Source organism: Panthera leo, chromosome D4 (genome assembly GCF_018350215.1).
Source record: "Panthera leo isolate Ple1 chromosome D4, P.leo_Ple1_pat1.1, whole genome shotgun sequence".
Classification (NCBI taxonomy): domain Eukaryota; kingdom Metazoa; phylum Chordata; class Mammalia; order Carnivora; family Felidae; genus Panthera; species Panthera leo.
This window is the reverse complement of record NC_056691.1, coordinates 12,454,992-12,472,107: the sequence shown is the minus strand read 5'-3', so window position 1 is coordinate 12,472,107 and position 17,116 is coordinate 12,454,992. Positions and strand designations below refer to the sequence as shown.

Here is a 17,116-nt window from a genome sequence, read left to right as displayed (position 1 = left end):
CCCTGCCCTAAATCCCTGTCTAGGGTGCCCTTCTCTCCTGTTGATCTGGCTGACTCTAGCTCAAACTTCATGACTCAGCTTAGGTTTCACATCTACCTGGAAGCCTTTTCTAACCTTCCAAATCTGAGTTATGTTCTCCTCTTGCATTGTCTGTTCACCCTAGCATGTTGCAATGTGTAGGTTGGTTATTCAACAATTATTCCAGCCTCCCTTCTTGTGTGTCTTTCCCTACTTAGAAGACTCTTGTAGCCAAGGGTGGCCATCTAGTAGATGAAGAATGATGGCTCTGAGGGGGTTTCCCTTTACCTCTTCACTTTCCCATTTCTTCCTTTCTAGAACAGATTGATGATGTTGGGAGGCACAGCAACCCTCCTGATACTATGAGGATGAAAGCTTCCTGCAAAACTTGTAGAGAAGAAAAACAAAAATGCCCTGCATCATTGATGACATCATGTAGCTGCTATACCAGTCTTTTCTTTTAAGTTAATTTATTTTCGAGAGAGAGGGAGGGACAGAGAGAGCATGCATGTGGGGGAGAGGCAGAGAGAAAATTCCAAGCAGACTCCATGCTCAGCCCATCGTGGGGCTCGATCCCACAAACTGTGAGACCATGCTTAACCGACTGAGCCACCCAGGTGCCCCGGTGACATTCCAGTCTTAACTCCCTTATATTTCATGGCCAAATTCCTTAATTATTCAAGTTAATACTAGTGAGGTTTTCTGTTACTTTCAGCCAAGGGTATTCCTTACTGATACATGAGTACTGATTGGTGATTTTTCTGTCTCATGTATTAGACAGTGAGCTACTTCAGGAATGGGTGTCTTTTGTCTCTATATTCCTAATACCTAATTGTTCCTAATTCATAGTAGCCACTCATTATGTCGAAAGGATGAATTCAGATATGTGGAACAAACATAATTTCCTCAGGACTAATAATTTTTGCAAGCCATTTTGAAGGGCAATGTAAGCCTTATCTATTAAGGTAATAATTTAACTATGAAAGTGCTAAATATAGAATCAAATTAAACACAGATAGCAGCAAAGATTTCCATAATGCTGTAAAATTCTTGTTCCTATGAAACCACTTCTATGGCTCAAAGATGCATAGTATAGTACTATCCACTGAGACTCACTGAAGACTTCAAGTAATTATAGCATTATGACAACCACATAAATTTCCAATATTATTTTTTTTTTGTATTTTTTTCCATATATTTTGAGTAGAAAATACAGTTCCTAGTAGATAGAAGTATACATGACTGAGAGGAAGAAAAAATGTGTAAAATACAAAACTAGAGGTGAAAAGATTTTTCTGAACTCTATTTACTGTAGTGTGCCTTCTCTCCTGTACTTTAAATACCTTATAAACAAAGGTTACCAGGGGTTAACACTACCTTTCTTAGGATTAATGAAGAAAAAAGACTTCAGGTAAGGTCTCAGAAATGACAGTTTCCTAACATAGGCTTTAGTTTTAAGTGTGCACGAACCTTTATGATAAAAGGTGTTTTCAACTATATTAATTTTTCCAGTAACAAAAAATCTGCATTGCTGAGTATCCACTTCTTAATGCAGATACAGACCAAGATACTTCTACAATTGCTTTTTTAAATCTTTTTTAAATGTATTTTTAAATCTTTATTTTGAGAGAGAGAGAGGGAGAGGGGCAGAGAAAAGACATAGGATCCCAAGCAGGCTCTGCACTGTCAGCACAGAGTGCTGAGTAAGCTACCCAGCTCCTCTATAATTGCTTTTTAAAACATTATTCAGATTTATGAACGCCTAAATGCTCAACAGACTAAAAAATAAAGACCAATTTGTAAATAAGCCTATTTTAATGTTTCTTACAATAGAATAAATAGTTCTCTTGAAGGCTGCAGATATGTAAGGCTGTTGGGCAGTATTTGGAGAACCACCACAGAAACGGTGTCTTCTTAACGGGTGAGTAGTCTTCAGTAATTGTCAAGAGTTACTTGTCTGAAAGTGCTGTCAAACCAGCAAGACTGCATTTATGCATCCATCGTTTTCAGGATTGTTGGTAACCTGGGCATATTTTCCCCAAATAACCTTGCCTCCTTGTGTCACAAGGCCCAACTCACTCACGTTCACTTCAATGACAGTACCTTTGGTAATAACACCCAAAGACGTATATAGTGGGGATGAGGGATTCTTTTTTACACCAAGTATTGGCAGGCAAAAGGTGGCTTTCAATTCAGGATGTGTTACATGGGCCTTTTTGAAACGTAAGCCCATTGGCCTAATGAATCTTTCATATTTAGGTGGTTTTCGAGTAAAGCCATCTCCAACAAAGCAGACTTTTGTAACCATCCTCTTCCATGCTTTCTTCTTTCTCTTTCCTGTTCGAATAACTTTTAATACTTCTGTTTCTCCCTGGGCACGAACTTTGGGCAAAGGGACTTCCCATTTTCCTGCTTTCTCTTTTCGTTTTTGTTTAATCATATTGGAAAGTACTTTAGCTCGGGACTGTCCCTCCCTGTCCAGCAGATACGCAGGTACTGCTCCTTGTGGAGTCTTTTCATCATTCTTTTGCTTGGTGTTTCTCTTTTCATGCATCTTGATAGTCTTTTTCATTTGTATTTTCTCAGCATGGCGCTGTTTATGGTAGAGCTTAGCTTTCAGACCAATCATCTTTTTTGCCTTCTTTGAACGTTCATGAGCCTCTCGACCTTCCTTCTTTCTCTTTTTCTCATGGTAATCCAAACGATAGCCATAGCGCTTCCGGTGTAACTCAATATATTCGTTTTGTGGCATGGTGACAGCCGCAGAGCCACCGGGTGCAGTTGCCGGGGCGCAAAGAAGCTCTCAATTTTCGGGTCTCACAGACCCGCGAGTTCCAAATTTCCAATATTATAAAGAGAAATACTAGTAATGCAGTCTCACCATTATGTGGAATAAAAGGAAATGTCAGGATTAAATATAAATTCCATAATATTAACATTTTGAAAATCTTTGCCACTCATTTGTTTCATGACCTCATCAATCCCAAAATTTGAACTGCTTGTATTCCCAATGGACTAGCAATGGCACAAATTCACCTGTAGGCCAAATAAAGGTAGAAGCAGCCATATAATCATGGTAGTTAGAGACATGAAACTTACTTCAGTTATCTACTACTATGGCATATAAGTTAGCGGCTTAAAATAACAACTATTTTATTATCTCTGATTATTCTGTGGGATGACTGGGCTCAGCTGTGTAGTGTTTTGGTCCATGTGATGTTAATGAGACCTACAGTCATCCAGGTACTTGAATGGATGGAAAGATCCAAGATAGCTCATTCTCATGCCTGGCAGTTGGTTTTGTCTGTTGTCTGGGAGCTTAGTTGGAGCTGTCAACAGATGCCTTGGTTCTCTTCCATGTGTCTTGGGCTTCTCACAGCATGTTGGCTAGAGGCCAAGAATCAGAAAGTAGAAACTACCAGTCTCATAAGGTCTGCTCTTTGATGTCCCAGAGCATCACTTCTGCTACATTCCATTGATCAAAATGAGTCACAAGGCCAGCCCAGATTCATAAGACAGGAAAATGACCTCTGTCTCTTGATGGGAGCTGTGGCATGCATGCACAGAGAGGGAAGGGATTGTTTCTGGGGACTAGAGACCAAATAAGTAAATTGAATAAAGTTGTCTTCATAATTTTATCTTGAGGGCCTCACTGAGCACACCTGGGTATGCAAATAAACTTGAACTTTAATTTGGTAGGTGTAGTGTAGTGTAAATGGCTATTCTAATGAAGTTAGATACAATACAGACAGGTATGGTCTGAGTCAGCCATGAATCCACCATGATGCCAAAACTTTGGATCTAACAAGCACTATACTGGGTGCTTTCACATAAATTTTCTTATCAAATTTTATGAATTACCCTGAAAGGATAGCAATAAAGTAGGTCATTGCTATCCACCATTAAAACACTCCTGTGCCAAGGCACACAAGCCACGTCAGGACCTGAGCCATACCCCCAAATATTAACAAATGGGGAAGTGTCCCACCTACTTAGCTGTTTGGTTTCAATGTATGTCAGGTAACGGCAGATACCCTATATGCAGGAGTAGCACAAAGAGCAATAGCATTTAGGTTGACTCTGAAATCATTTCAGCAAATTTGACCAACTATAAAAGCCATTACCATTCAGCACCAGCCAAGCCACCCATTCCAGGCATCCCGGGTGAGTGAGATGAGCTCAGGCAGGTTTCTGCTTCACAGGGGGAAACTTCCAAACCAAATCCAAGGTATGTCTTAGGAACCAGTAGCCATATTATTTGAAAAATGAAAAAACTGAATCTAGAAATTTCAAGAGATAAAGAACCTTTCACCAGTATTTCCTTTAAATGGCTTGGTGCTCAAGACCTGGGCCTTGCCTAAGTGGAGCAAATAACATCTCCATGTTCAGAGTTCTCTTAGTTGGCCTAGCATTCAAAGAGGCAGAAGAGAAGAGTGGCTAAGACCATGAGCTTTGGCCTTAGACAATCTCAGTCCAAATCCTGACTCATCACTTGATTGCTCTGAAAGTTTGAACATGTTACTTGACTTCTCTGTGCTTTTGTTTTTCCCACCATAGAATGCAGATAATGTAGATGGAACCAAGTCGTATGAGTTTTGTAGGAAGTAAATGAGTTAGCAACATCAGAATGGTGCCTGACACATAATACATACCATATAAGTATTTGCTATCAGTTGTATTACTTAAAGTTATAAGTTATAGAAACCTAGCTCAAACTCAAGAAAAAAAAAAAAAAGAAGGAAAATACCAGCACATATAAAAAGAATACCATCAGAACAGTCTTTTTCCACACCTCTGCTTAGCTTCATTTACAGAGAGATGCTCGCCCCACAGCAAGATGCCCTCTGTAACTTGCTACCTGGAAAATGTTAGGGCATCTTGCCCAAAACTTCAATTATAATCCTAGAATGCTTTCTGATTGGCCATACGGGTCATATGACCAACACATGGGCTTGAGGGAGGTGGGAGCAGGGAGGAAAATCACCCCATTAGCACACAGCCTGGCCACATTACATTGCATGGGAAGCAAAAGGTCCTCCAATGAGTAAGATGGGGAATCAAGAATGGGATTCTGGTCTGTCTCACTCCTACTGTATGGTCATTCCACAACATCATTCTCCTCTTCACATTTTTTGTTTTTACCCTCATCACCTTCATCACAGGCATTTTTTAAAACTTTTTTTCCTTCTGGAAAAATGTTCACCAACTGGGTGGCATTTTACCAAGAGACAAGCCACCACATAAATGCCTGAGTAGGAAAAAAAAAGCAAATGCCTTGCCTTGGAGTTTGAGAAAAGGAAGAAACAAAATAACACCTCTTACTATTCATATTCAGTCCCTTTCTTCTGAAGAGTGCCAAAGGTTTTACAGATGCTAAATGCCCCAGTGAGAGAAATAAATTGAAAGAGTTTAAGCTGCGGCCTAAGCTCACTATGGTTACTGGGAAGTAATCGCTCCACACACATATGGATAAGTGCTCTATGCCAACAATGAGCACTTAACTGCCTGAACTACTTTTTGGCCTCATTTAACTTGTCCATTTATGAGACTACAGATGCCTTTCTCCTTAGAACCATAAAATTTTAGAACAGGAAAGGACTTTACAGATCATTTGGTTCAATCTCTTCATTTTATAGATGGAAACAACTGGAACCCAGAGAGGCTTATTAGCCAGCACAAGGTCATATAGCAGGTTTAGTGCAGGCCCAGAAGTAGAACCATGTCTCCTATCTCTCCATACCATGCCTTTTCTGAAAAACAACTATCTCCAAAAAGCTACCCAGTGATCCAAACATTATTAATTTCTTTCTTCTCCAGTCATGTGGATCACATAGTGTTTGGATGACTTCTGGAAACAAGACACATTTATTATAAAATTTTGACAATATACACTAATCACTAGCACCGGGATACAATGAAATTTGGTAAAAATGGCAGGATGCAGTAGTAACTGCTGTCCTTGTAAGAGGTCTACCTTTCATACTTCTCCATCCTCCAGCAGATAGTCAGTACTTCTGGGCTGCCCTCAAACTGACACAGGCTCCCATGCGTATGCTTCTCACCCAGTGCATATTCTATGCCAGAGTTGGCTTTCACTGTCAAAAAAAATTAGCTCCTCCTGTGAACCATTATCCCAGGACCATGCATGGTTAATATGCATATTTAAGTTAAGGGCTTCTGAGAAAAAGATCTTAAAACTATATTTATACTAAATCTCATTTGCAAAATTGAATCTGCTTGATACAGCTTTTGTTGTTGTTTGTTTCATTTGTTCTGTTGTTTTGGTTTCTGGTTGGTTGCTTGCTTACTGGTCACAGATGCCGTCCAAATATTATACATGGAAAACCTTACTTCTTAGAATGAGTCAGCTACAACTATCTGTTACAACAGACAAATAATAAAATGATTTTGTATAGATCATCACATATCTAAGGGCCTTCTGATAATCAGTGAACTAGCTTTCCATGCCTCATGAAGAGCTTCCAAATTACGTATAAGTTCTCGAGAACTTGAATTCGTGAGAACAAGATAGGAGGGCAAAGAATATCTTAGTTTACTAATTATATTCAGGTTCTTATCCACTTTTCCTATGTGCCTTGAAGGAAATGTGTCTCTCATTACTTTGCTATGCCTTTAATGTCTCTACCCATGTAGTAAAAGGAGTATGTGTCAGAGACCTCCTAGCCATGCAACTGTGCCCATCTGAGATCAGAAGAGCACTGTCGGTGGCTGTGGTCTTTGGGCCTCCCTGACTCTCACCCCTGCAGTTACTGGTCAGGGTGAATTCCTTGGAAACTCACTGATAGAAATGTAACCAGCTTTCAAGAGAAACAATAACTCTACTTCTAGACAAGCTCAATCCAGCCTCAATGTATATAAATCCTCACTTTTAAAGTTAAGTCATTGATATTGCTTTTAGTCTCAACCTTACTTCCCCCTACATTATAATTTTTAAAAATTTATCTCAGTCTGTGACATATGTGGGAGGAGTTATCCACAGAGTCCTTTTCTCTAGGTAAGGCCAGGAGTGATAAGTGGTGTCCAAACACTGTAGTCCTTCTGATTTCCAATATGTTCCAGAGATGTTTGCTGCCAGTTTAAGGAGGAAAAGTGTTGTGTCTTCTTGATATTGGTCCAAAAGAAAGTAGGTTGGCTATCAGTTGAGTTGTGAGAAAAGAAACAGACTGTTGGGTGCCCAGGTGGCCCAGTCAGTTAAGTGTTTGACTCTTGGTCTCCCTCAGGTCATGATCTCACCATACGTGGGATTGAGCCCCACACCAGGCTCTTTGCTACAGTGGGGAGCCTGCTTGGGATTCTCTCTCTCTCTCTCTCTCTCTCTCTGCCTGTACCCCCCCAGCCCCGTGCACATGCCTTCTCTCTCTCTCTCTCTCTCTCGCGCGCGCTCAAAATAAATAAATAAACATTTTTTTAAATTTTTTTAATGTTTTTATTTATTTTTGAGACAGAGAGAGACAGAGCATGAGCAGGAGAAGGGCAGAGAGAGAGGGAGACACAGAATCAGAAGCAGGCTCCAGGCTCTGAGCTGTCAGCACAGAGCCCGACGCGGGGCTTGAACTCATGGACTGTGAGATTATGACCTGAGCTGAAGTCGGATGCTTAACTGACTGAGCCACCCAGGCACCCCAACATTTTTTAAGAAAAGAAAGGACTGTCAAGTGCCATCAAAATATAATGAATGTTATCTAAAAATTAAAATAAATGCATCTAGCTAATGTCCCCTTAACAACAAAACTATACCTACATTCTGATTTTTGTTAAGAGGTAACTGGAAGTTTAAATTTACATTATGATTACAGCCTTTCTTTTATAAGTTGAAGCACATTACTTTGGTCCATTGAGCAAACTCATTCTTATTCATTGCCTTTTAAAGTTGACATTTAACTTCCACAGCTGTACAGTTGGTAAGAAGCAAAAGAATATTTAATATTAAAGAAAGCAGACTCTAAAAAACCACAGCATCCTATGGTATGGAATATCGTATAATTAGCGTACATTAACCGATAGAAGGAATTACATATGGAATTAGTGAAGGACAGTTGAAGGTACTCATGTATTTATTTCCTTGCTGATAATCAAATAAGACAAACAAGTAATTCAGCAATTCCAACTAAGAAGGACTGATTTTTCTAAAAGACTATGTCTTCCAATGCATTTACCAAAATAGAACTGAGAACTTTTGGTTCTACAAGCCTTGAAGCCCTAAATCAAATAAGATAGGAAAGAGCAATACCTCTCCTCTGTAAGAATTTTCTGTTCAACACCAGAAATAATCTATTCATTCAAGAAATGATTACTATGCAGCTGCTATAGGTCAAGCTCTCTGGTAGCCACGGGGGATGGAGTTGTCATGGTCTTGCCCTTTAGAGCAAGTTTAGCAAGAAAGACAAACAGGGATGCAAGTAATTGCAACTAAGATGAGTATAGTGTTAGGATAAAAGCAGCACGCAGTGCCATGGACACCCACAAGGGACCTACCAAGTCGTGGGGGCTGGGGTGACAGTAGGAAGGGAGGGTCCTTTGGAGGAGGTGACATTTCAGATGAGACTTTACAACTTCAGAGTTAAGATTAACTGTACACATTGCATTTTGCTTCTCCAAAAAGCTGCACTAAAATCATATGAAAGAGACTTTAAAAAAAATAAACCCACAAGGATATGAAGAACAGGAAAAAGGACCTGAGAAACAAGTTTTGGAAGCTTGGAGAAGAGGAACAAACAAGTGGTGTGTGACTTAACAGAAAGCTGAGTAAGTCCCGAAGCAGCAAAGGACAATTGGGCTGGAGCTGCTGGAGAAGCAGCTAGAGCCGCAGGTCTCTGTCACTCTCCACTGCTGGGTACTGCCCCTTCTCTCTTCCAGCAGGAACTAGAAATTTATTCACTAGAAAAGGTAAAAGAGGGATGCCTGGGGGCCTTGGTCAGTTCAGCGTCCGACTTCAGGCTCAGGTCATGATCTCACGGTTCATGGATTCGAGTCCCGTGATCAGCTCTGTGCTGACAGCTCGGAACCTGGAGTCTGCTTCAGATTCTGTGTCTCCCTCTCTCTCTGCCCCTCCCCTGCTTGTGCTGTCTGTCTGTCTGTCTCTCCCTCTCTCTCTCTCTCTCTCTCTCTCTCTCAAAGGTGAATAAAGATTAAAAAAATACATTTTTAAAGGGTGAAAGAGAAAGTCATTGATCAACAACATGGTTCAGTGACCATACATAATGAAGGATTAATATTGATGTCCCAGCAAAACGCTCTGCTCACTCCAAGAACACAGGTGCCAACCCTTCACCCTTCAGAGGGTCAAATAAGGGAGATTTCTCTGGGAATCTGACCAGCCCAAGAGGAAAGACTAAAATACTGACACCAGGGCTTCTGGGGGGTGGGGGGGAGGGAAGACCCACCTAGATCCTTCCAGTAAAACTCCAAGACAGTAAGTTTCACTCACAGGCTCTTAATCATGAGCAGAAAAGCAAGGATTGATTACCAGACCCCTCAAGAAAGCCTCCAGCATAGATAGATACCATACAAACAAAACCCAAACAGAAACAAAAAAAGCATTTTACATGAAATAGAGACTATGCATGGAGAAGAAAATTTAAGAAAAACAAACTATATCATTAACATCCCCAGATAGATAAGATATTATAGTCATGAAATAAAAAAAAAGGATCCAATAAAAACAGAAGGATTTAAACAAACAAACAAAAAACAACTCAATAGTAGGGTCGAAGAAACAGAGAGAAGATAGTAAAGAAAAAAATAAAACAGAAAGACAAGAAAAGTAGAGGACCAGGCCAAGCAATTCAACACCCAAATAAAGGATTTCCAAAAAGAAAGAACAGAGAAAATGGAAGGCATAAATCATCAATGAAATAAATTAAGAACATTTCCCTGAATTGATAGAGTTTCTAGACTCAGGTTGCTGAGTGTCTAGCCCAGCAGACTTGCACAGCACTTACCACATACACATCAATTACTTTTCTAATTATCTTATGTATATTAACTTGTTTAATCATCACTGCAACCCTAGAACATGGACACCTTTATAATTATCATCCTCATTTTACAAATGAAGAAACTGAAATAGCTAAGCAACTTGCCCAAGATCACACAGCTAGTAAGTGGGCAGGGCCAAGATTTGAAGGCAGGTGATGTAGCGGTGGAACCCGCTGCATGAGATTACCAGGTAGGATGAAGCATCACTGTAAAATTTCAGAATACACTACAGACAGTTCTATTTGATTTTTTAACACCAGGGGTGTCTATTATTTCCATAGTGCGTGCAGGGCCGCATACTTGACTGAGACCCAAGGGAACCCGATGTGGACTCCTGTTCCCACCTCCACACACAACTTCCTTCTCTCTGACACCCTGGTCCTACAAATTTGAGTCACATTCAGAAGCTCTAAAATCCTATTCCTGCTTCCTAACTCAACAGGAATATTGCTCTGCAGTTGGGCTCACCTGCCTGCATCGCAGCTGGAAGACATGTCCTCAGAGAGTAAGTCAGGGAGAATGAGACGCCCTCACCCCCATCTCAAGGAGCACAGAGACACACAGTTGCTACCCAACACTTGATGACAGTTGCCTACTATATTTTGCCCGGTTCTATAGTTACTCATGGCAGGATGGTAAGTCTGCAACCAGTCCTTGTGTCTGAAGATATCTTTGTCTGACCCTCCCATTTAAATAGTTCTAGGTTCGGGGTGCCTGGGTGGCTCAGTCGGTTAAGCGTCCGACTTCGGCTCAGGTCACGATCTCGTGGTCTGTGAGTTCGAGCCCCGCGTCAGGCTCTGGGCAGATGGCTCAGAGCCTGGAGCCTGTTTCCACTTCTGTGTCTCCCTCTCTCTCTGCCCCTCCCCCGTTCATGCTCTGTCTCTCTCTGTCTCAAAAATAAATAAACATTAAAAAAAATGAAAAATAAAAAAAATAAATAGTTCTAGTTTCAAAATTCTTTTCCTTCAACATTTCAATGTTATGGGTTTGCATCCAGTGTTGCTGTTGGAAAGTTAACGTCAAATTGATTTTTATTATTTTGTCTTATGTTTGCAACTGTTTATTTCCCCAAGTAATAAAGCTTTAAATTCCCGTTCCATTTGTTCCACCAGGTCTGCTTCCTCTGGTATAAGTCACCTATGTCTTGTCATTCTTCATGATGCTTTTTATTCTTTAGATGTGTCATGATATTTTTTAACTAGAACTTTGTCTGTATTATTCCTGAGACTACCAGATGCCTCTGCTTTGATGACCACAAAGGTGGCCCATTGAAAAGGGAGGCCTAGCTCGTGTCTTCACTGTGAGTGAGGGTGATGTGGGTTGAGCACCACTGCTACCGCTCTCTGGGCTTAACGGTGCTTTTTCTCCCTGGCATTTCTTCCTCCTTTACATGCACTGCCTCGTTCCTCCATATCCATGACTGCTTTCTCGAACTGGAGTTGGAGGAGACAACTCAGGGGTCTACTGGCCATCTGTGGCTGGAATTACAGATTTCAATGCTGAGATCAGAGTGATTTCAGGGAGGTAGATTGTTGGTATCAAATCATCTAGTATGTAGAGCCCTGGTGTCTCCTTTTCTGTCCTGGACTAAAAATAGTAGACAAAGCCAGTGCAGAAAAATCCAACTTTGAGCTTATACTCCAGGTTTGCAAACACAATAGACAAGACTCTTTGAGCTCCTGCATAAGCCTGGCCCACCGAGAACACTGCTTGCATCCTGGTCTGGCTCAAGACTCCATCTAGAGACTTCAGCCTTTGCCTTCTCTCTTCTCCTCCTCCCCTACTCCATCTCCCAGCCCTCTCTTCCTCTAACCCATCATTTTCTTTAGAGTTTCTCAACGTTTTGATACAGTTGTCAAAGTCTGCCTCTGGATTCATTCTGCCTTTCCATGTTGTTGCTAGAATTTCCAGATTTCAGTGCAAGGAAGGGAGCCAGTGGGATTTTTTTTTTAGCTCATCATCGTCATGGAAGCCAGAAGTCCACCCTCCTCAGGGATCATTTGGAAATACTCCCTGTGGGCCTTCCAGCTCACTTAGATATGCTACAGCAGCCTGTGGGAGACACAGGCCAGGCCAGCCCCACTGCAGCAATCAAGGTTAGAACCTGCATGGTAGAACACCTGGCCAGAATTTCAAGTGACTGTGAAATGGGGTGTGGGGCATTGTCATTTAGGACATTTCCCACCTCAAGCCCAGACAGACTGCAAAGTAGCTTAGTTCTAATGCCAGACAGTTGTCACAGGAAGCAAAAACATCTAAATTGCTGGTAATGATGACATGTCCCCATGTCCACACAGCGCACAATTCAATACTTAGAATTTTATAGAGCTTGTAAGTACCTATATTTCCGTATCACTTATCTATACGTCATTACAGAAATTATGAAAGTTTGTCTTGTTTACAAAGATGAGTGGAAGATAAATTCATTTTCTGTAGTAACAAGTCATGCCTCCCCAAAATAAATATATTTCTTTTATCAGTAAAAATTAGCAGTCTCTTGCTCTATAGTCCAAGCTCATAACTCATAGTAATGTTCTATAAAGTCACCGCAAACACTGAATTAGCAAACCCTGAACTGTTGCTCTAGGGGAAACACAGGGTTAGGTTCCTGAGAGCCTCTGGCCACAATATTTTCATCACCCAATTAGTACATGTCCTGGTTTTATCTGTGTTTCTATTTAAAGTCACTTTATTTAATATGCACTGTTAATTCATTAACATTGAACATGGCCAACAGCACCATAACTCATGCCTGAAGGAAACTTACCTAATGCACATGTTTTCTCCATAAGTCACATCACAGTCCTCTTGTGCTTGGAACACAAGACAGCACTTTAACATTGCACTTGCAAGCCATTTCAAATAGCAAAATCACCAACAAAAGGCACACGCAAAAAGGCAAAAGTAACTGCAGTAAAAGACTGCGAGAAGGACACTCGGGTACAGTACAAGAGCCAAAATGGGAAGATACAGTTCTACTTTCCTCCAGGTCAGCTGGGAACGTGCACACTGGTTGGCTCAATTTTTTTTTGCCTTTCTGTGCAGATCCGTGAATGACTGCAACAGCACCCTGAGCATTGATTGATTTGGGGGTTACGAATAAATTATAGCAAGTAGGAGAATTTGCAAACACAGAATCTGCAAATAATGAGGATTGACTATATTATTATTATTACTAGTGCTTGCATATTGATGGGAAAACAATACTTTTGTTAAAGGAGTCTGTGAAATGCTATGTAAAGGGTATTTTGTTGACTATGTAGACTCCTCATCCCCTCACCTCCGCAAACAAACCTCCTGATTAATTAAGAAGTATTTTGTGCAATCTGCAGCAGGTTTAGGGACTACTAACATTTTGCGATGATCTGGTGGGTGTCTAGTAAAGAGAGCTCCAAAGCCAGTAGCAGGCAATCCAGTGTCCCTGGAAACAAAACAATAATTTTTAGAGAATATGTCAGACTGACATTTATAAACTTTTATAAACTTTCAGAGTTATACAAAACTTATTTGGGGCTGGATTTTTTAAATCCTTTTTATTTTTTATTTTAATTCTAGTGTAGTTAACATACAGTGTCACGTTAGAGTCAGGAGTCAATATAGTGATCCCACAGTTCCATACAAAGAAAGTAGTATTTTGATTGCAGTTGGCTAATAATCTAGTTATTCAAGCTGCTAAAATGGAGAGTGATACAACAATAGCCAAATTGTGGAAAAAGCCTAAATGTCCATCAACTGATGAATGGATAAAGAAATTGTGGTTTATACACACAATGGAGTACTACGTGGCAATGAGAAAGAATGAAATATGGCCCTTTGTAGCAACATGGATGGAACTGGAGAGTGTGATGCTAAGTGAAATAAGCCATACAGAGAAAGACAGATACCATATGTTTTCACTCTTATGTGGATCCTGAGAAACTTAACAGAAACCCATGGGGGAGGGAAAGGAAAAAAAATGAGGTTAGATTGGGAGAGAGCCAAAGCATCAGAGACTCTTAAAAACTGAGAACAAACTGAGGGTTGATGGGGGAGAGGGAGGGAGGGAAGGGTAGGTGAGGGCATTGAAGAGGGCATGTTTTGGGATGAGCACTGGGTGTTGTATGGAAACCAATTTGACAATAAATTTCATATATTAAAAAAAATAATGTGTGTATTGATTACATGCTGAAATGATAATATTTGGTACGTGTTACGTTAAATAAAACGTATTGAAATTAAAAAAAATGGAGAGTGATAGTAGTAAAAGTATGGCTGTAAGTAGGCCTGATCAAGCAAATAAGGGTGCTTGGTATTGAGATAAGGCTTGTGGTTTTGTATTAATTATAGTAATAAAATTGATAGAACCTATAATTTGGGATATACTTGTTAAATGTAGGGAAAGGATAGTTAGGTCAACAGAAGCTCCTGGATGAACAGGATTACCAGCTGGCTGGAGGTGGGCACACAGTGCAACTTGCTCCAGTACCTGCTTCAGCTATTGATTTTGTGAGCAAGGGACACGGTGATGGGGGCAGTAGACAAAATTTTTACCTGAGAAAATACTCTATCAGGAGCTCCAGTTATTAATGGGACTGGTCAGTTTCTGAATCCTCCTTTCAATTATAACTTGTATAACCCTGAAGAAAATTATTACAAATGCATGGGTGGTATAGCTGGGGAGGAATTTTTATGATAGATTTTTAAAAGATTTTCATGTCTGCACCTTTCATGCACTTTGCAAAATAAAATGTCCCAACAAGTAAATTAAAAATTCAGCATTTTGTCATTGTTTCACTGCATTTTCCAATAGTTACAAGATAAGACAAAGTCTATGGATAGAGTTTTCCATGGAAAGGCACTATACCAAGTTTCAGGACTACAGATATGAATAGATAAGAAACAGTTCTATGGGGTGCCTGGGTGGCCCAGTTGGTTAAGTGTCCAACTCCTGACTTCAGCTCAAGTCATAATCTCACAGTTTGTGAGTTCGAGCCCCACATCAGGCTCTGTGCTGGCAGCACCCCTGCTTGGGATTCTTTCCCTCTCTCTCCTTCTCTCTCTGCCCCTCCCCTGCTCACACTCTGTCTCTCTCAAAAATAAATAAACGTTAAAAAAATTTTAAAAAAAGAAATAGTTCCTACTTTCAAGGAACGATTTCAAGGGAAACACACATACATATAAATAAGTAGAATGTAAGTCCAACTGTTATGTAGAGCATTAACAAAATGCTCAGAGGGCAAGAATATAAGAGCAATTAATCCTGATCGACAGCTCACCTAATTTTTACTGCTTGTCAGGCAATATTTCTATGAACATTTCATACTTCTTTACACCTAAACTTCCCAACAACCTTATGAAGTAGATACTGATTTTAATTCCCATTTTACAGGTTGAAAAACTGATGATTATAGATACTGTTTACTTTCACAAGTAAATGGTGGAGCTGGTGTTCAAACCTAAATAGTCAGGACACTGACCAGAAAAAAAAAATGTGTAAAGAGGACCCAGAATGGGTAATGCTGATTGGCAAACACTTGAAGGAAAGGGAATTCTAGACAGGGGGAACAGCATGAACGGAAAGCACAGGAGATTGAGATGTGTTCACTGTGCTTGATGTGTTCCTGTAATGGGTAGCCAGGGCCACTGCACCTCCTCACTGCTCATCCAGACCCTTTCCTGCACATATATGTTCTGTAAGTGAAGGAAAGTATTAAGAATACCTTTCAATAATCCCAGAGCTCATTGTTTCTTCATTCAGTAAAGCCTTTCTCTTTATTGTAGCCAATTCTCTGTTTAAATAAACTTGTGCCATTTGTTCATGTGTTTCTGATATCCAAATCTGGAAAAATAGAAGCTACATATGAGAAAAGTAAATACATTGCCAAAAATGGTCAGTTACTAAAATATTTTTGTTGAAGCACATTACTGATTTTTTTTTTAAGAGAGAGAGAGAGACAGAAAGGGAGTGCGCGTGTGTGTGAGCAGGAGGAGGGGTACAAGGAAAGGGGGAGAGAGAGAATCTCAAGCAGGCTCCATACTCAGTGAGGAGCCCCACTTGGGGCTTGACCCAACAACTCTGGGATCATGACCTGAGTTGAAATGAAGAGTCAGATGCTTAACTGACTGAGCCACCCAGGTGCCCCAAAGTATATATTGATTGTAATTGTTGACGCTGTTGACATTAAAAAATAAGTAATATCTTTGGGCGCCTGGATGGCTTAGTTGGTTAAGTGTCCAGCTTCAGCTCAGGTCATGATCTCACAGTTTGTGGATTTGAGCCCCACGCCAGGCTCTGCACAGACAGCTCAGAGTCTGGAGTCTGCTTGGGATTCTCTCTCTCTCGCCCTCTCTCTACCCCTTCCCCACTTGTGCACACTCTGTCTCTGTCTCTGTCTCTCTCTCTTAAAAATAAAAAAACTTAAGCAAATACCTCTTAGCAGTCAACGATTTCATTGTAAATATGTGAAAATGCCAATTCCTTACTATGTTACTGGAAAATAAAAAAATCAAATTGGTTGTTTCTACGAAATGCCTTCAACTAAATACTGCTTTCTCCTTTCTTCTCAAGGATCATATATGTTAATTTCTCTAAGTAAGAAAATGTTTGTGGCAATTGCTTTGTAAATCACATGGGACTTCAGATACCAGCACCAGCAATGAGCACCAGCAGCAGCAGCACCATCATCATCCATTCTCTATCAAGGATGACTCAACAAGCTATCAAGCAATTACTCCTATGAGAAAAACCTGCAAATTGTAAGATGTCCTCAAACCAATTGAAGAAGCATCAGGGGTAACATCTAGGGGATCTTACGAACAAAAATTGGCATTGAGTATTCAATATTTTTTCCATTCCAAACTCTAGAAGATCATGAATGTGGAGGTTCACAGCAGAGCAGAGAAGCAGAACTCACCACAACCAAGAGAACCCATTACTTTCCCCAAACCTGAAGACTAACCTCCCTAAGACATCCAATGAAGTCCTAGATCACATTAATCCCATATATATAATGTATATATACACATATATATATATATATATACACACACATCCATATATATATATATATATATATATATATATATATATATATTTTTTTTTTTTTTTTTTTTTTTTAAA

General features: G+C 40.2%; 3 protein-coding genes across 7 annotated transcripts in view; all 3 read right to left on the bottom strand.

Annotated features, from left to right (window-relative positions):
• The window catches only part of MAMDC2 (MAM domain containing 2), a 317,683-nt gene extending 301,879 nt beyond the window's left edge, over positions 1–15,804 (bottom strand). For 2 of the 3 annotated variants that reach the window (XM_042912057.1, XM_042912060.1), the window contains exons 1-4: positions 15,717–15,804; positions 14,548–14,669; positions 13,370–13,438; positions 12,785–12,830 (exon numbers count right to left, since the gene is read on the bottom strand). The gene's annotated coding sequence lies outside the window, so the exon portion shown is untranslated. The remainder of the gene's footprint in view (positions 1–12,784; positions 12,831–13,369; positions 13,439–14,547; positions 14,670–15,716) is intronic. The other variant, XM_042912058.1, reaches the window with a different exon arrangement.
• CD4H9orf135 (chromosome D4 C9orf135 homolog) overlaps positions 1–17,116 on the bottom strand; it is an 83,047-nt gene that overhangs the window by 30,377 nt on the left and 35,554 nt on the right. The window contains exons 3-5 of one of the 3 annotated variants that reach the window (XM_042912061.1): positions 15,717–15,835; positions 13,370–13,438; positions 12,785–12,862 (exon numbers count right to left, since the gene is read on the bottom strand). In XM_042912061.1, coding sequence (XP_042767995.1) covers positions 12,785–12,862; positions 13,370–13,438; positions 15,717–15,835 — 266 coding nt within the window. Of the gene's footprint in view, positions 1–12,784; positions 12,863–13,369; positions 13,439–15,716; positions 15,851–17,116 lie in introns of all 3 variants that reach the window. The other 2 variants (XM_042912064.1, XM_042912062.1) reach the window with 2 other exon arrangements.
• On the bottom strand, positions 1,648–2,805 carry LOC122204517 (ribosome biogenesis protein NSA2 homolog). The gene has a single exon (XM_042912065.1). It carries the CDS (start codon positions 2,768–2,770, stop codon positions 1,988–1,990), a length of 783 nt encoding a protein of 260 aa, XP_042767999.1. The 5' UTR covers positions 2,771–2,805; the 3' UTR covers positions 1,648–1,987.

What these genes read in the sequence shown, in the direction of transcription:
- LOC122204517 (XM_042912065.1), bottom strand. Translation starts at nt 2,770, where the DNA reads ATGCCACAAAACGAATATATTGAGTTACACCGGAAGCGCTATGGCTAT.